This window comes from Neomonachus schauinslandi, chromosome 15 (genome assembly GCF_002201575.2).
Source record: "Neomonachus schauinslandi chromosome 15, ASM220157v2, whole genome shotgun sequence".
NCBI lineage: Eukaryota > Metazoa > Chordata > Mammalia > Carnivora > Phocidae > Neomonachus > Neomonachus schauinslandi.
In genome coordinates, this window is record NC_058417.1 from 45,522,330 (window position 1) to 45,541,949 (window position 19,620).

Below are 19,620 nucleotides of genomic sequence, written 5' to 3' on the forward strand. Positions count from 1 at the left end.
TTCACAGACATGCAAAGTAGGATGGTGGTGGCCAGGGGCTGGGGAGAGTCTCGAGTTATTGTTTACTGGGTATGAAGTTTCACTTTGGGAAGATGAAAAAGTTCCGGAGATGGATGGTGATGATGGTTGTACGACTATGTGAATGTATTTAATGCCACCGAAATGTACACTTAAAAGTGATTAAAGTGCCAAGTGTGATGTATATTTTTGTCACAGTTAAAACGCATGCGCCAAGGAGCTTGGAGCCTAAAGCCAAGATTGAGAAGACCTGGCTCCCCCCCCCCCCCACAGATGCCCATCACTCCTCACCCTGTCCCCAGGGCGCTGGTCCTACCCAGAGCCCTGCCCTGGGGCTGCTCCTTGGAGGCAGGCCTGCCCCATGCCTTTAGCTTATCTAGAGGAGCAGTTTTCCTTTGTATCACTCAGGGGAAAAAAGGGGGTTTAAGAGCCAGAACTACGCCCTGTGAGCCATTTCCCAAAATAGCCAGCCCTGAAGTGCTGTTGGTTGGAAGGTGGTGAGGACTGAGAAATTAAGGTGGGAAGAATAAAAACCTAAGAAGGAAAGGTTAGAGAAGACTTAGCTCTGCACGCAGCCTGTTCACTGGCCTGTCCAGAGACCCACCTCCCCAGGGCCTTTATTTTATTAGGTGTCACCTTTCCCCCCCCCCCCCCCCCCCCCCCCACATACACGCCCACATGCATGTACCCATGTTGGAGGATTCTCTCTGCTGGCCAACCCTGAGTGATCCTTCCAAGATTGCTGGGGAATGAGAAAGACCCTACCTCTTCAAACAAGAAGCAGAACATAATTTGAGTGATATAATCAGAAGGGAACTTGGAAGCATCTAGAAGAGGCTTCTGTAAGTGTGGTCCCCAGACCAATAGCCTCGCTTTGTGAGAGTTTGTGAGGAATGCAAATTAGCCTCACTCCAGACCTACTGAATCAGAAATTCAGGGGGGTGGTACCATGCTATCTGTTTTAACAGACCTGGAGAACAATCCATCTAGATTCGGGCCCATGCCCCTCATTTCACAAAGGTGGTGACCAGAGTCCCAAGAAGTTCCACGACTCACCCAGGGTCACCCAGACCATACAGGCTATTACTCTTAATAGAGGTGAAGCCTCTAAGGAAACCAATGATAATGGGAAGCCAAACAGAGAGCTGGAAAATGTAGCAGCATGCAGTCCATGGGTTCGGCAGCATGGAGAGGAAACGTGAGGAGCACCACTCTGCAGCCAGGCTCCCTGTCTCTTAATCTCTACTCTGCCAACCACTGGCCGTGGGATCGATCGGGGACAAGTTATTTAACTTCTGGGCCCATTTCCCCATCTGCAGAACAGGAATAGTAGTAGGGCCTCCGTCCCCCCTAGGATGGTTTTGAGGATTGAGCATAGAGTGGCATCTGACAGTAAGAGGAAAAGAAAGAGAAGAGAATTGACTTGAGGCCGGCAGCCTCAGTGGGGTTGGGGGTGGGGGGGGGCCCTACCCCCCTGGGAAGCAGCAGCTGAGCAGGAAATGCTCAGCAGCTTCTGAGGTTTCCAAGACGGAGCCTCTTCAGCGAGGGCCCAGCACAGGCTTCCAAGGCAGCACTGTGGTTTTGGCTACAAGACCCAGGGCTCTCTCTACCCCCCAAACGCTGGGCAGGAACGGGCTGCCAGGTCAGAGACCAGACAACAGAGGTGCCCAAGCCCCAGTGGACTCCTGATGGCCCAGGTGGGGCAGGGGGAGCACCCTGGGGTGGGGTGAGTCGGGACACGGCTCTGGGCTCAAGTTTCTCTGGCATCTTTCAGCTAAAAGGCCTTGGATACTCACTGTAGGATAGGTATACTACGAGGACTGGTGCAGGGGGTACTTCGTACCATCTCCCCCCTTTTCTTATTTAATCTAAGCGGAAGAAACTGGAGTCTCAGAGGGGTTAGGCATCTTGATCAAAGTCACACAACTGCCAAGTGGCAGCACCAGGACTGGGGCTCAGATGTCTGCCAGCAAAATAGATGTAATACCACCCTGAGTCCCTACAGGGTTGGGTCCTGCGGTCTGTTCCTGCCTTAGGCCAGAGGGAGCAGTCGGGTTCCCACAGCGGGGGCACCGAGGACTCGGGCCTGGAGAACCAGCCCAGGGCCCTTGAGGGAGCCCATCTGAACAGCTGCCCTAAAGCAGATACAGGAAATCACAATATGCCACCCCCAAATATGCCACATTGGCATAGGATTATTTCGAGCTGGAGGCAAACGACAGTCAACGGATGCAGAAAGCATCTACAAAAAAAATGTATTGTTCTTGGTTAACTTGCTAAATAAGCCCCCACCTCTAACCACTCTGCAGTTTCTCATCATTTTGTTTTTCTCCTGTTAATCTGTCTTTTGTCAGTCTAATTTGCGGGGCGCCTAACACAGACCCTTCAGGATGCACACTGGGCGTGGCCTTTTCCAGCTGTAAAGGGTCTCCAGCAGGAGGCTCAGGCCACAGCACACCCCGAGACTTCCTGCGGGTCTCCTGTGCGGGGGATCCCTCTGGGGGGAATCCCTGCGGGCTCCACACACCATCAGCTTCCTTTCCCCGAGACGAAAGGCAGTGCAGTTCCCTGACCCATGATCAGGAGTGTGGAAATCCAGCTCCAGGGTGGGCCAGTTTGGGGACCTGCTTCCTGTGTGAACCTGGGCAAGTGTTTTAACTGCTCTATGCTTCAGTATCCTCATCTGTAAAATGGGACTTATTGTGAGGATTTAAAGAGATATTGTAACACAGGCTCAATCCTTTTGCATAACCAAAGCAACTAAAAGTGAACAATTTCAGGGACCTCGAGGAAAGCAGGAGTGTTTTTACACAATTACCCAACAGGACCGTGTGAACCCTACTGGAGCTCTAGATTTTTGTTACACTGGAAAAATAGAGAAGGTCTATTTATTTCTCAATTTGCATTTTGCTAGCTCTGAACGTATTGAGAGTGCAAAAGGAGATGCTTATACCAAAAATTGCCCCAGGAGATGGTTTCTGAAAAATCAGTCAGTGTCAAGCTCCACAAGGGGCTGAGTTTCTGTCCTACCCATGCAAATACATTTAAAAAACATACTAAGGGGGGGCGCCTGGGTGGCTCAGTTGGTTAAGCGACTGCCTTCGGCTCAGGTCATGATCCTGGAGTCCCGGGATCAAGTCCCGCATCGGGCTCCCTGCTCGGCAGGGAGTCTGCTTCTCCCTCTGGCCCTCCTCCCTCTCATGCTCTCTGTCTCTCATTCTCTCTCTCTCAAATAAATAATAAATAAAATCTTAAAAAAAAAAACCCAAAAAACCCACAACAAAACATACTAAGGGGAGATCCCTCTTTCAGCTAAAATGTGCGTCTCCTCCGGTTAGGACAGTGCTTCTCAAATGTTGGCAGTGTCAGCAATATCTGAGAGTCTGTTAGAGGTCCGATTCTGAAGATTCGGGTTCTCGTGGGTCTGGGCTCCCCCCGAGACCACCACGGCCACCGGTCGTGGAGCCCGCTCAGAGTAGCCGGGCTGTCCCGAAGCTTCCCAGCCGGTTGTAACACTTCCCAGAGAATCCGCTTAAATACAGGTCTGAGGCAAGATATCCACGTAGTGATTATTTCCCCCAGAATCACGCCTTTTGGGTTGTGACTTATTTTCAGAATTTAAAAAGGAGTCTTTGTATTCCATTCATTTCCCCAGAATGGGATAGAATAAGGATACAAAAAATGATATTGCTGGGAGCTTCCCCAGTTCCACGTCTGCTTGGGCACTGTGCTCAGTCCTGGGGGAAGCTCTTCATGGGGAAGTGGTGGAGATGGGGACTGAACTGGGGTCCAGCATCAAAGAAAAGGAGAATCAAAGGAGCAGATCCCCCCCCCCCCCCCGCCCAGGCAGCATGTTCTCAGAAAGACTGAGCTACCCAATGTCTTGAAAGCAAAGCACTGACTTTGTCTACGAACTCTGGGCGCCCACCGCGCACCAGGGCCCACGCGGCAGGGCGGGGGGAAGGGCAGGTGAGGCGCCCTGGGTGCACCTGAGCACAGGTGGGGCCATGCTGCTTCTCCTGGGGTCACGTGAGCACACAGTGGCGCCAGGACACACTCCAGCTCAGCTGCCCATTAGCTGGGTATGAATGTGTGAGGTCCTGTTTCCCTGGCATGCAGCAGGCACTTAATACGCGTGCGTTGACTAAATTACAGCACACGTAACACATGGCTACTTTTTAGGGGTGGCATGTCACCAACTTCGGTGTAAGGGGCAGTACTCCTTTTTGTCTTCCTTCGCTCCTTCTTCTCTCTGCCCTCTCCCAAGCCCCCACGGATGATTCAGGGGGAAGCAGCCCCCAGGCTGGGGGAGTCAGGGGCCCTCACTCACCAGGGTTAGCTTTCCGGATTTCACTGTACACCGTCTCTGTGCCCTTGGATTCCAGACCTGGAAAGTGACCAGGTACAGGTCAACAGCTGCCTCTGGGCACCAGCTCAGCCCACTGCTGAAGCAGGAGAATGTCCGAGGCTCCCTGCTTGCCCACTACCCCACCCCACGAGCACCCATCTCCAGCAGGGCCTGGAGACCTGCTTGCCACAAAGCTCAGGCCATTTCCTGGCTTTAGAAGATCCTGGTCTAACTAGCGTCACTCTCAACCTGGAAGGATGAGGTCAACAGGCCATTACGGGGGCAGGTCCACCTGCTCCAGGGGAACCCTGGACCTGAGAGGCCACAGGTGGAGGGGTCCCCAGTATCCACCTGCAGCCTCCAGCTCGGGGGCCCCATCCTTGCTCCCCTGCCAGGGTGTCCCTGTGTCCAGCTGTTCCTCTAGCCCCTCCCAGGAGGCAGGGCTATGGGCTCCTAATCACCTGAGGCCTGGGTTAGAGCCTGTGCATCATCTGCGACTGAGTCACAGCTAGTCAACTGGCTAGTTGATTTCAAATGCCAACACCGGGGCCTCATTCTGGTTCTGATTGGTCCGGGGTGGCCCTGGCACTGGGGTTTTTTAAAGAGCTTCCAGGAGATTCTAAGACGCAGATAGGGTTGAGATCCTCTGGTCTGGACTCTTTCGGAATAGCAGACAGATGACCGACCAGGGTATGGATTATGCCCAGAGGAGACTCAGGGTTTGGGGGACAAAACACCCATACGGGCATCTGTTTAAGTGGAAGTCTACGTACAGGCTGTGTATACACACACTTGGACACACACTTAAACTGTGTCTACATGAATCGTACTCCTACGTCCAGTGTGTACACACACAGCATGTACACACATACACACCCACAAACCTCAGGGAACAGGATGGGGCCCGGCCACTACCCCCCCGCCTTCTCTCACCTGCACAAAGGACCAGAAAGCCTCATTGTGGAAAGGTAGCTTTCTACATGCGGCCAACATTCTCCTTCTACAGATCCGGAAATGAAGCCCCAGACAGGGTACGATGCTTCCTGCCACCATGCTCAGTACCGTGTGGGTGTTATTTTCCTTGGTGGCAGATGGCCGGGGCATGCCCACGGACTCTAACTGTGCCAAGATACCCTTGACTCACTAGGCTCCAGGGAGCCCCCTGACCCTGAACGTCTCCCTTCACTGCCCGCATGGCCCTTTCTCTTTGCCCCATTCCTCCTCCAAGTCCCAGGACAAGCTTTGTTCCTGCGCCTGGGTTCACACACCCTCACACACCTACCTACTCCCTAACACACTCACCCCTTCCCTGTGCCCAGGGCAGTTACGCAGGACCCCTGTGCTCCCACAGCACTTTGGGGACACTTGCCCATGACCACACTGACATTATTTGTCCCCACCACTGTCTCCCTGGTGGACCCGGAGCTCCTCCAGAGCAGCACCTGAGGTCCGGTGCACCTCCCGATCCCAGGCCTTGCACAGTTACCTGGAGGCAGCCATAGAGGTTTGATAGGACAGTGAAGGCACCAATGTCCTTGCAAGGTCTCTGTCCCAGACCCTGAACTTCACGAAGGCCTTGGCATAGTCAGCCTGTTCCCTGAGGTTTTAGATCTTAGGATTAAAACCATGGTCATTCATTAGACACTGAATGGTGAATGGTGGTGGTTCCTGTGCCAGGACCTGAACACCAGGAAGAAGCCTGGAGGTGAGGGGTGGTTCAGATCCCCCAACAGGTGAACTTGGGCCATCTGGGGTGGCCAGGGCCTTGTAGAAGGCTTCATATGACTCCCCCAAGGCACCAGACAGGAGTTGGTACTCACCAGCGTGGCTGAGAAACCAAGCACCCCTCTGCCAGGACACCTGCTTTTCTCTAAGAGGCCAGCAGAGATGCTTACGTCACTCCCCATGCTCCCTCCGTGGCACCAGATTTGGGGGTATACAGGGAGACTCCAGGGATTCCCACATCTCCTGGGGATCTACCACATCCCTAAGGGATTCTGTGCCATGTTAGGCCTGGGCAAGTCACACGTTCAGTATGATCCTAACACCTGTCATGCGCTGGGCACCATGGACAAGGAAGGGAAAAGGTAACTCAGACCTGGAGCTTTCGGGAGCTCCAGGCTGTGGGGCAGACAACGCTGGGAGAAACGATTTAGGATGCTGTATATCAGATGCACTGGGGTCCCTGCTAGCTCATCCTCGGACCCTGTCCCACAGTGGGAGTGGGGGCCGTGGGGAAGGAATGGAGGGATGAGGTGGGGTGGCCCAGCCTGGGGCTGGACACTCTTGTAAGAGCCACAGCCCCCAGGCTTGCTGGTAGACCTCTCTGGTCACCCTGGGGACACTCTAACACCCTCTGGACTCAAGAGCTGCACTTGACCCCCTTCCTCCTTGTAACTGCGGATCAGCCCGGGCAGCAGGGTGATTTCCACTTCTTGGCAGAGCGGCTACCCTTGCAGCTGCCCCAGTGATTCCTCCTGCTGCCCCCTCCCCCTCCCCCCCGGTTCTGCCCCCTGTGATGGGTGGGGGCTGGCAGCTCATCACAGCCACCCTGTTCTGCTCGGCAGCTGCCTGCTAATGAGTAACCCAGGCCAACAGGCTGTTTGTCTCTGCTGTCAGGGATGTTTCCGGATGGGGCTTTATTTTGGCTTCTGTTTTTCTCTGTTTAACCGAGAAAGAGATGGCTTCAACGTCATGGGGTTTTCCCAGCAATTAGCCTCAGAGCAAACAAGCAACAGACCGGCTTTAACAAGTTCCTTCCCACCCTGCCTCCACCCTGCAGTGATTCCTTGGTCAGCTGCCAGTCAGAGGCAGAGCTGGGCACGATCCTCATCCCTTCCCCCATCCCAGCTGTGGAAGAGGGAGCGTTGAGGACAGGGAACTGGGTTGGCTAAGACCAGATCAAGTTTACTCATCACTGGCCTTGAAACCACAAAGCCCTTTCCTCACCCTAGTGACCCCACCCGCCACCCATGAGAAAGCAAGGGGACAGCATCCTAGGCCAGGCCTGCCCTGCCCTGCTATCCCTGAGCACCCAGGACACTGGGTCCAGAAAACTCAACTTGAATCTTCTAGAAACTCTCCATTTCCACCCACGTGGCACTCCCTCTAGCTCTCCCGAGACCCTCGCAGCAACGTGGGGAAAGGTGACTGCAGCTGTGCTCGGCCTGGCAAGGAAAGCACCTCTCCTCAGCCTGTCCGAGGACCTCTTTTCCCTTTAGAGCCCACCCCACCTTCACGCAAGAAAAAGAAAACCAGACGCTCTAACATGGAAACGTTCTCGAAAGAGTGGAAAGTGGACCCTTTTCCAAGGACAAAACCCTGTGTCCTTTCTCCTTCAGCTTCCTCCAGTCCAAACCCTCTGAGGCCATCAGGCACAGCGCTCATAATCCCACCTCGTCCTGGCCCAGCGGGGGGCAGAGGAGGGGGCAGGACCTGGCCCTCTGCGAGGGGAGCATGAGAACCTCAAGCCAGAGCCCAGGGCAAGCCCTGTCTGCGTGAGTGCCCAGCAGAGTTTGGAGGGTCAGGGGACGGCAGGGTTTTTCTACACATATGCAAAATCTCTGAGCAGCCTTGCCCTCTTGTTAGTCTTCCCCGTCCCGTCCCGGCCAGAAGTCCCCTTAAGAGGAAGGGGACTGAGCCCATGATGCACAGTCCTGGGTGCCCGGGGTGGTGGCGGGGGGGGCATTTTTGGCAGGTTCTGGCGGGACCAGAGAAGGCTGGAGGGGAGCCCCCTACAGCCCCTTTAGCCACAGCCGACCCAGACTCGCTTCTGAGCACCGGCCCCCTGTGCTGTCTGTCTCCTCTTGGGCATCTCATGTTTCACCTAACTGAACCTGTTCCTCCCAGTCTCAGGCATCCTGACCGTCCATCCGGTTAGTCAGTCATGCAACCTGTAGTGATTCGGTCTCCCCGATCCTTGCCATAAAATCTCATCCAGTGTTGCCACGTCTCCGAAATCTATCTCGAATCCATCCACTGCCAGCACTTTGGCTCCACCCTCGCCCCCTCTCCCCTGGTGATAACACTGATCTGCCTCCTTCCAGATCCTCAAAGGAGTCAAGCTCTGGGCCACCTCGCGCTGTCCTTCCCATTTCCTGGGTTCTCCTAACTCTCTCTCCTTTTAGCGGGGCCACCTTCGTTGTGCCCTTCAGGCCCCAGCTTAAATGCCAGCCCCCAAACCTGCCTTCTCATTGCTCCCCATTCCTTTCCTTCCGAGCACTAACCATAACCTGACGCTATCCATATATTCTTCGGTCCCTTGTTTTCCTGGATCCCTCACGGGCTCTACCTCCATGGGTCGGGGCTGGGGGGTGGGGATCATATCTGTACCTTTGCTGTTTGCACAGGGGCTGGCCCATCAAGGACCCTTACTTTGTTTTGTTTTGTTGTTGGTTTTTTAAATTTTAAGGTTTTTTTTTTTTTTTAAAGATTTTATTTATTTATTTGACAGAGAGAGAGACAGCGAGAGCAGGAACACAAGCAGGGGGAGTGGGAGAGGGAGAAGCAGGCTTCCCGCCGAGCAGGGAGCCCGATGTGGGACTCGATCCCAGGACCCCGGGATCATGACCTGAGCCGAAGGCAGACGCTTAACGACTGAGCCACCCAGGCGCCCGGACCCTTACTTTGTTAACAAGCAAACCTCTTTAAAATGAAATAAAGAGGAAGAGAACTCCAGGCCTGCCACGGCCCCCACCTTCCCAGGTCCAGTCCAGTCTTAGAAGTAGGATGCCCGGTGTAGGCATGCAGATGGGGCAGCATCAACTCTAGGGGCCATTCTGACTGCAGACTGTGGGAACGGTGCCCCACTGGGCAGCACACAGCCTAGGAGCCGTAGGGGACAGCCTCACCTCAAGATTCCGTGCACATACCTGCTGACATGGTACCCAGAACCTAAGCAAGGAAGAAGGAAGGAACGCACAACTCCTCCCAACTCATGGAGCCAGAGATGATAAAGGGATGCCACTGCCCAGTGACTCTGGGTAATGCTAGGCGTTCCCGGCCTGGAAAGCGGCCCTCAGCTTGCCAGGCCGAGTGGACACAGCTGCAGCCCTTAGGCTCAGTGGGAAGGGGGATGCGTGGCTATAGCCCTAAAGAGCTCCCCAGCAGGGCCAGAAGGCTCTGGGAGGCTCCTCTGAGCGTAGCAGCCTGTGGGAGAGCTGGGGCGAGGGAGAGCTACGAGGACGTGCATGGTTTTGGTGGGGCCAAAAGGAACTGGAACTGACGCTCTCATGTTCGCTATGGAGTGGCCCAGGCTGAGTCAGTGTCCCCAGCACCGCACCAGAGCCAGGGACCTCCAGCCAGCCTGCCCCTGAGAGAACCACACACAGAAAAACAAAACCTGAAGTGGGAAGCCAGTGCCACTGTTTATACAGAAGGGGACTCTGTGTTTTCAGAAGCATTTACCCAAGAGTCCCTTTAACGAGCCAAGCCCTCACTACCTTCAAACATGCGTTTCCTTTCCCCAAGCTCAAGGTGCAAGCAACTCTTTAAGGAAGATGCTAGGTGTGGGCAAGGAACGTAGCTCTGGAAGAAAACCCAAAACACCCAGGAGTGAGGCGGCCCTCAAAAGGTCTCTCAGCAGCCCTTTTACGAAGATGGCGCCGAAGACTAAGAAGGAAGCCCCTGCCCCTCCCAAAGCCGAAGCCAAAGCAAAGGCTTTGAAGGCCAAGAAAGCGGTGCTGAAAGGCGTCCACAGTCACAAAAAAAAGAAGATCCGCATGTCACCTACATTCCGACGACCCAAGACACTGCGTCTGCGGAGGCAGCCCAAATATCCTCGAAAGAGCGCCCCCAGGAGAAACAAGCTTGATCACTATGCCATCATCAAGTTCCCCCTGACTACTGAGTCAGCCATGAAGAAAATAGAAGACAACAACACGCTTGTGTTCATTGTGGATGTCAAGGCCAATAAGCACCAGATCAAACAGGCTGTGAAGAAGCTCTATGACATTGACGTGGCCAAAGTCAACACCTTGATCAGACCTGATGGAGAGAAGAAGGCATATGTTCGACTGGCTCCTGACTATGATGCTTTGGATGTTGCCAACAAAATTGGAATCATCTAAACTGAGTCCAGCTGGCTAAATCTAAATATAAATCTTTTCACCAAAAAAAAAAAAAAAAAAAAAAAGGTCTCTCAGCAAACACATTTCTTAGCACTTAGTAATTGCTCAGTAAAACCTACTCGTTATTAATAGTATGGTAAATAATAATGAAATTTAATGCCTCAAAAGCCTAGGCAGGGGTCCCCGCTCCTGCCGTAGGCATGCCCAGGTCTGTCTGCTGACTGCCTCCCTTCTGACTGACCAAAGGGACCCTTGTCCTTGGGTCATAGCATAGCTCACCCTGGTGTCTACACCCAAGCAGAGAGCAAAGCGTGCGGAGCCACTCCAGTAATGCTGTTTACCTTGGTAAGGTTCAGGAGAGGTCACTTCCACTTCTGTGTACTCCACATCCAAGGTCAGAGGCTCTGCTCAAAAGAACCACAGCACCCCACAGTTAGACAAAACCCCGCCTGCATTAGAGATTTCCACTCAAAGGACTGAAGGAGTCCCTATTTCGAGGAGGAAGCCAGACACAGGCTGAATGCCATTCAGGGTGAGAGGGACACCACAGGCTGGGGAAGACAGTGATGAGTCCTGCTATCCCCAGGATGTGGAGGGACCCTTCTGCCCAGGTCCCCTTGTTTCTACAGGGGAAGGATTTACAAAAGCTCAGGATTAGCCACGGCAGTTAACTCTGGAAGCCTATTCCATGGCCACAGGCATAGAAAGCTATCTCCAAGATGGAAAGAATCTCAGGCAATGGGGAACAGGTTTCCCCAGCCCAAACATGCTCTGAGAATATAAGCCATATGCTTCGAAAAACAAGTTAATGAAAGCAGTCGGGCCACTATGGTGAAATCTGGGAAAGTTGTTGGTCTTTAACTCCAAGTAACATTATTGTTTGTTTACTTATTTATTTTAAAATATTTTATTTATTTATTTGAGAGAGAGAGAGAAGGGTGAAGGGCAGAGGGAGAAGGCTGAGCAGGGAGCCCGATGCAGGACTCCATCCTGGGACTCCAGGATCCTGACCTCCTTCGAAGGCAGACGCTTAACAGCCTGAGCCACCCAGGCGCCCTATTGTTTTGTTTTTGAAGTCTCAGAGTGAGTCTTTCTCACCAGCACTAAAAACTGATGTGTGGTCAAGGACACCGGTATTTACCTCTTTATATCTTTAGCTCCTGTGCTAGCAGGCCAGAGGGGAAGGGAATTTTGAAAAATGAGTTAGCCGATCCTTCTGAGCTTTAAGGCCATAGCAAGCAATCTATTGTTCATTGTCTTTAAAAATTAGCAGCAATGCTATTTTTATATTTTTTTATAGTGTATGTTTTATTTTTATTAAATACTTAGGTGTCAAAGAATATTTGTAAGTTAGGAATAAAATACAGATAATAATAATAAATAACAGTGTACCCATCGCCTTTTTAAGAAAAAGAACATTTTTATTACCCCCGACGTACCCTGTGTGCTTCTCCCCATCCCAGACCCTTAACACTTTCCTTCTAGCTTTATTGAGGTATAAATGACATGTAACCCTTGTATAAGTGTAAGGTGTACAACCTGATGATTTACCACAATGCTATTTTAGAAAACGCCCCCACCTCTACTCTCCAAGAGAGAGGAGATCCTCCTACAGTACCCAGTACCCAGTTCCCTGGTAGGTATAACCCAGCTCTTTCCCACTGGACTTTAGGTTACTGTCTTTCTTTTTTAAGAGGTTTATTTATTTAGTTTAGAGAGAGAGAACAAGTTGGGGGAAGGGCAGAGGGAGAGGGAGAGAGAATCTCAACCAGACTCCATGCTGAGCACGGAGCCCGATGTGGGGCTCATTCTCACAGCCCTGAGATCAAAACCTGAGCCAAAACCAAGAGTCAGATGCTCAACCGACCGAGCCACCCAGGGGCCCCTAGGTTACTTTCCAGTAAGGACACAAGATAGCATCTTTGGAGCAAGTGACCAGCCACCCCCATTTTACACAGCAGCTGGCGACAGGGTCACTGGGGCGGCGGGGGAGTGGGGGGTAATATCCCCAGGTCTTAACAGTTTTAGTTCTTTCCTAGGGGTCTTTTTTTCTGTAAATGTTTCTAATAAAAAAAAAAACTTAGTTCGATAATTACCTTTATTTTCATTTATTGGTTTCATTGCATGGTTTCCAACATCTTCGTTGTAACCTAATTGAAAAATAACAAAGAGGATGAGTGGCAACAGAAATCCTAGTTTCCTATATAACTTGTCAAAAACTCAGTGCCACTAACACAGAGTGAGGCCTAACTTCGTCAGTGTAGTGGTCCACCAGCAGTATAGAAGATTCTGGATTCCCTCTTCGTCCCCCTATGGCCCCATCCGACCTCTGTGTGGTCACTTTCTAATACCAGTGATGCCCACCATCCCACGGGTGGGATACTTCTGCTTATGAATTGTTCAAGACTCAGAATTGTTCACTTTGAGCAAGCTCATTAGAAATTAAGCTTAGGGACGCCTGGGTGGCTCAGATGGTTAAGCATCTGCCTTCGGCTCAGGTCATGATCCCAGGGTCCTGGGATCGAGCCCCACATTGGGGCTCTGTGCTCAGCAGGGAGCCTGCTTCTCCCTCTCCCTCTGCCTGCCTATCTGCCTACTTGTGATCTCTCTCTCTCTGTCAAATAAATAAATAAAATCTTAAAAAAAAAAAAAGAAATTAAGCTTAATTCTAGGGCGCCTGGGTGGCTCAGTTGGTTAAGCGACTGCCTTCGGCTCAGGTCATGATCCCGGAGTCCCGGGATCGAGTCCCGCATCGGGCTCCCTGCTCGGCGGGGAGTCTGCTTCTCCCTCTAACCCTACCCCCTCTTGCGCTCTCTCTCTCACTCTCTCTCTCTAATAAATAAATTTAAAAAAAAAATTAAGCTTAATTCTAAAGGGATAGGCCCATAACCAGAAACATGAAAAACACTAGCAAACTAACCCTCTCCAACCAGAGAGCTGGATGCAGGAGAACATAGTTTAAAGAAATTGTGGTACCTCCAGGCTGCCACTTCAGTGGGCAAAAAGAACTTCTTAACTTTTTTTTTTATCAAGTTGTTCTTTATTAAAAATAATTTTATGGATTATAAATAATATAAATACTTCTGAAGAATACATGATTTTCCATTATGCATTTAAGCTAATTACTTATTGTGATTACTAAAATATTTTATAAAGTGAAATAATCCATGGAGAGACAATATAAGAGTTAGAGTATTTCTTGCATTTTAGAAATTTGGGGGAAATCCTATTTTAATACAAGTCTATATTAGCATTCAATTTAGTGTCTACGTATTTGTGTATAATACAAATAACCAAAAGAACCCCCCTTATACCACAAAAAGGTATTTCCCCTATAACACTGGATTACTTTTTGCTAAATAGTCCAAATATTTCCGAATGTAGTTTCTTACATGATACTCTGTTTTCTTTATTGGTCCATTACTTTTGTTATTACAGATGTTGTATTCACTTTTTAGTAAGGATTGTACCACATTGTATGTTTTCTTTAGTTCCTGTTCTATTTGATGGACTTCAGGAATTCCCAGGTTCTTCTATCTGTTTATTTATTGTTTGTTTGTTTACATGTTCATTTTTTTAAGTAGTCTCCATGCCCAGTGTGGGGCTTGAACTCACCACCCTGAGACTGAGTCTCATGCTCTGCCAACTGAGCCAGCCAGGCACTGTTTTATTCACTTTTTAAAGGTTGATGATTTGGTAGTTACAAGAATCGCTCAGTTCTTAAAACATATGCCTCAAGTACGCCCTGCAAGAGGCATATCCTAAAACTCTCATTTTGTGGAACACTTACACATTTAGTAAAGAACATGGGCGTTCTATTCCCAGACCTTCTGATAAAGAAAACTGCCCCCAACCTGGTCTGGGACAGGACATTGCATGTGATAAAATTATCTGCCCCGCTGGGAAGCGGCCATCACCCTGGCTCCAAGACTGCAGCAATTTTCTCCGAGACCTAATGGGATTAAGAAATGCGGGGGGGATTGGCTTCCCACCCTACTGAGCCGACTTCCAAGCTTGCACTAAAGCCTTATCACCAGGTACTCTTTGTACCACTCATTTCTTTTAAATGCCTCCACTAACAGACAAATATTGGAATCAGTTGTGGCAAAAGCTGAGTGGAAACTGTCTTGTGCTTGTAATAAATAATTCCATCTGAGAAGATCTTTTACCAATGCCTTCATCTGATAACTGGTCTCTCTCTCTCTAACAAAAGGATAATGATTATACCTGGGCCATGTTCAAAGTTTTGGAAGGTAACCCAGGATGGGTATCCGGCAGCATTATAATTATTCTCCACCTTTCATTCCCGGGGATGTTTAGGAGGTGGTTAAGATTAGGGTAGAACGTTCTGCCTTTCTTCCTAAGTTTTTGTTTTGCTTATCAGCTCACCCTTCCACGACCAGTTAGATGAAGTGCCCCTGCTTGAGGACAGGGCTTCCCTTCCAACTTGAACCCCATCATCTACAGATCCTGCTTCTAAGAGGGGTGAGGGAGTTTGTGGCCAGCTGGGGAAAACACTTAGCAGGAAACCACGACTCTACCGTAATGTCTGTTGGCTTCAGTATTGGGATCTGACAACATCTTCTCGTTGCTGGAGTTCAGAAGTGGTGCTGCTGGCCTTCAAAGGAAATTTCAAGAGGAAAGAAAGAGTATGACTTTTTTTGGCTCTAACTTCAAACCACGAAAACAATCAAGGAAAGATATGAGAAAACCAGGGGGCGTTTTCTGAAGTGAGGAAAACTTTACCCTCTCCTGTGGAAAATAAACATTTTTTCCAAAATGTTGACAAAAACTCTTTGCTGTTAAAAGAAGTGTGAGGGCCCTCCCTTACTATAGCAAGCTCTGAAGAAGTAGCTTTTTCTTGTCCTCCTTTGGACGGTCTTCATTTATTTCAGAATTGCTTGATTATTCTATTATTCCATTCATTAAATAGTCCATCATCTCATACATATTTGACATACCAGAATTATCCTATATTAATCAAATATATACACACATATATCCTTGTTACTTTCACTTAATACAAATGGCCTGTTAGAAATGTATTCTGGTATGTATTTATAGAAATCGTTTCAGATAAAGACTATGTCTGCCAAATTGAATAGTATTGTATATTATAGTTACTATAAATACAAAATATTTTGCCTTAAGCAATACGTATGATTTCATTATTGTTGATCAAGAGTTTTATTTGCTCTCACACAATTTCTCATACATGTCAATATTAGCCTCAAATTAGAAATGAAAATGACACTTTTTAATATTTTGCATGGGACTCTGCATAACTCATTTTAATTTATATATAATATGTGAAGCTTTTTATGTTTTTTATTGAGAAATAAAAATTGGATATTTGGCTTTTGTATAATAAAAATACGAAGTGTCAGGGCCAAGGTGAATCCCACCCCTCTGAATTCTTCATCCTGTGCTACTGTTTTTCTCCAGGACAGAGCTATCCCTTTCCATACTTTTGAATTTTGGATTTCAAGAACAGTAAAAATATTACCACCTTTTTTTTTTTCCTTAGGCCAACTCTATTTTGCCAAGTAAGCAATCTTTAAAAATTCCATCCAATATAATTTCATAAGGAAAAGGGGATCTCACAAGGAACAGCATAAGAAGGACATGACCTCAGAATAAAGCCATTCTTTCCCATGGAAGGACAGTTGGCAATCTTCCAAGGAGCCAAAGACACACGTGTCCCTATGCTACTCACACTGAAGACCCTTATTTTTCTGAGTTTTCCAAGAGACACTGAAAATTCTCTAAGGACCAGAATCTCCCTATAGTTGATGCATGTCTACAGAGTAGCCACCTCTCTCCCAAGTACACACACTGACCTGGACATCTCCACTGGCGTCTGCTTGGCTTTAAAAGAGAAAGAGAAAATCCAAAGTTAGTATAAAGTATCCACGTCTTAACCAGATAGGAAGACTCATCTCAACCATATCTGACTTTCTTGAAGATTGAATGCCCATAAAAAGAGAAAAGAAAGCCAAATATATTCCTGCTTTTAAAAAAAGAAGAAAAAAACAAACAAATAAACAAACAAAGTAGGTCTTCTCTTGGTCTTATACCAAGAGATTTCACATCATTTCCTCCAGAAATATGGACATTTTGACTGTTTTAGCCAGGAGCAATTTTCCTTAGTGGAATGTGATAAGAGATGAAGTCAACAGGAGAGGAACCAGGTAAGCCAGATAAACCGGCAACTATCTCTTTGATTCAAGATGATTCCAAGAAGTAAAGGCTACATCAGTCCTTATGCTTTTAATTCCAAGCTGGCCTGAGACCAAGGCCAGGGTCAGCCTTAGGAAAGGGCTGGTTCTGGAGCCTGTCTTCCCAGAAGGGTTGCAGCTTTCTTACTCTAGAAAAAGCCCAGGGCCCCTCCTCATCCCGTCTGCCCCCACCCGTCCCAGGCAGCAGCACTGGGGCTCCAAAACAACCTGCCCTACTCTACAAAAATTTTGCAGAATTTAGTGGGGCCGAGCCCTTTTCCTTAAGTTCATGCTAGCTGACTCTGATTCCTGAGTGTCAGTGGGTGATCCTGGCTTCCCTTCCATGTGTGGTTAACCTCAAGCACAGGGTAGAAATCATGGACAAATTAGGAGGCATTCAGTGGATGGCGGGGGGGGGGGGGCCCTAGGTGGGTCTCCATAGCACTCTACCAACTGCAGGACTAGGTGTGGCCAAATCCACAGAAACAGCATCTTCTGACCACATGTAGATGCAACCTCCCCCCAGATGCAGCTTTTCCGGGTTGTTCAACTAGGAAAGCAATCGCTTTCCTTTGTGCCTAACTAAATCCAAGGGGGCAATAAAAGCTTTATGCCCACCAAAGCCAAAATCTTTGGTTATCAAGGTGACACCCCAAGGAGAAAAACAATTGTCACCAGTTATATCTCCTCAGTTCCCAGTGGGGCAGAGCACCAGCCCTCCATGAAGCTGAAGCCCCTCATGTCCAGGGCCAGTTTCCTGGACAGGGCAACCTACCAGAATGGAATGAAAGAACTGTACTTACCCTTGGCTTTCTTCAGAAAATAACATCTGGCCCCAAGTACCAAGATGGCAATTATCACTCCAATGGCAAATACTGCAATAAGTCCTTTTATCCATGGGGCAAGAAAGACTGGGAACGAAGAAAAAAACACACACACACACACACATACACACACACATAGGTTTTTCCTCTGCCAGCAAGAAATAATACCAGGTTTAAGCAACAAATAAGACTAGTTTTTATAGTCCTTGTAACCAGCATCTTACATGAACATCAACCTCTGAAGGACACTGTTCATAGCTGGTGGAGAGATGTTTTTGTGTGTCTTTTGTTTGTTTGTTTGTTTGTTTGCTACAGAGTCAGCTATGGTCTTAAAGGACCATTGGACTGAAGCAGACTCCTTTCTGGGGTCTATTCAGCCCTTCTCCTTCACTAGGAAACCAGCTTCTACCCACTTGTGTGGGCTCCCCTAACTATGTCCCTTCCACATGACCCAATCCCCTTGGCCATAGGTAGTCCATGGGTGGACATTTGACCCAAGATGGGCCAACTGGTATCTCTTGACCAAGAATTTGGAATTACAACTATGTGAGACATTTCTAATTTTTTATAATAACCAATTCCTCTTTTATATTTAATTTGGATGCATGTCTATCACTTGCAACAAAAGAGCCTGGAGGACATTGGTCTCTTAACCCTCAGTGAAATGAGCTAAACAGCTGCCCACTTCCTCTTACGAGGGATGAGGCTTTGGCCTCGCTCTTGGAGGCCACACTAGATCCCACTGTTTCAGACCCTGACTCACCTCGGACTGTCAGTATGTTGCTTTGGGGACTGTTTTTGACCCGGTTGCCTCTGTTGGAGGCTGTGCAGTAATACTGTCCCTCGTGCTCCTTGCTAGCCTTTGCCTTGTGCCAAATGGCCTGGGTGTCATTCAAGGTGATTTGGTAGAAGGGACTGGTCTCTTTTTCTCTGTAAAACCTGAAGGTGATTGGACCAGATGCTTCGTTCACGGAGCACCGAAGCGTGACGGCCTTCCCAGACTCCACATCCTCATTCAGCAGGATAGAGAGCTTGACCTCATCCACCGGGGCTGAAAGGCAGTGAAAGGGACAGCACTGAGGAAAGGAGGAGGTGCAAGAGAGGGAACATGACACAGTGCTGCTCGGGGCCAGCCTCCTGCCGCCCCGTGACAGAGACTGGGACCGTGACTGTGTGTGCCTTTTACTCAATTCACCACCCCCACCCCACATCCTTCATATCTCCCCTCCTCTCCTTAGCCCAGAAGGACAGCAACCCAGAAGGACAGCAACCGAAGCCTCCTTTGCCCATGTGTTGTTTACACACAAGATGCTAGGGACACCTCCCTTCACTTAGCACCTCAAGGATTACTGACCACTCAGCCTGATGATATAGTTCATCTCTGTGCCCTGTTGAGTGTGTGAGTGTGAGTGTGAGTGTGTGTGTGTGTGTGATTTCCCTCCCTGTGCTTACAAAGATGTATGGCACTTCCAGATCTTATGAATAACCTTGACCCACTATCTTTAGCTATTCCTGTTTTTCTCCCTTTTCCTTTACAAATGTTCTAAACCAACTGCTCTCGCATCCTCATTTCCCACCTTCTTGTTACCCCTGTCACCTGACTTCCGTCCCTCCGCTTTGGAAACTGCTCTCCATCTCTGGTTTTGAAGAATACGCCAAAGGTCACCCGATCCTGACTCTCCCATCCCTGAGTCCCTAGCAGATTAATTCCAGTCTTCATAGGTGTCCTTCCAGTCTTCCCATCTGCGGCTTTCCCAAACCAGTGCGGCTTCCTCTGCGGCCTCTCCGATGCATCCCAGCCTAGATTCTCTAACCTCCTCACCTGTCACACCCTCTTTATTCACTAGTTTGCCTTCCTTTTGCCCCTTAAATATGGACTTTCTGCAAAATTTAGTCCTCAGCTTTCCACCTCCATTCTCCTCTTTGGTGATCTCACCTACATCATAGCTTCTGTTTGTGCATTTAACACATGAACATAGAGCATTTAATGCCGAAATAGACAGCTCTAGTCCGATTACTCCCCCTGGATTCCAGGTCTCGATTCTGACCTGGGCATTTCCACTGGGAAGCCCTGCCAGCCTTGCATTCCCAGCAGATCCAAGCAGGACTCAATTTCCTCCCATATACATTTTACAAGTTTAATT

The 19,620-nt window shown here is 49.1% G+C and overlaps 1 protein-coding gene across 5 annotated transcripts in view; it reads right to left on the reverse strand.

The window, feature by feature from the left end:
- The window catches only part of PECAM1 (platelet and endothelial cell adhesion molecule 1), a 74,414-nt gene that overhangs the window by 12,053 nt on the left and 42,741 nt on the right, over positions 1-19,620 (reverse strand). For 2 of the 5 annotated variants that reach the window (XM_021678507.1, XM_021678511.1), the window contains 7 exons: positions 18,240-18,527; positions 17,456-17,563; positions 16,275-16,302; positions 14,976-15,052; positions 12,531-12,584; positions 10,776-10,838; positions 4,349-4,405 (listed from right to left, as the gene is read on the reverse strand). In XM_021678507.1, the coding sequence (XP_021534182.1) occupies positions 4,349-4,405; positions 10,776-10,838; positions 12,531-12,584; positions 14,976-15,052; positions 16,275-16,302; positions 17,456-17,563; positions 18,240-18,527 (675 nt within the window). Of the gene's footprint in view, positions 1-4,348; positions 4,406-9,941; positions 10,352-10,775; positions 10,839-12,530; positions 12,585-14,975; positions 15,053-16,274; positions 16,303-17,455; positions 17,564-18,239; positions 18,528-19,620 lie in introns of those variants that run through there. The other 3 variants (XM_021678509.2, XM_021678510.2, XM_021678508.2) reach the window with 3 other exon arrangements.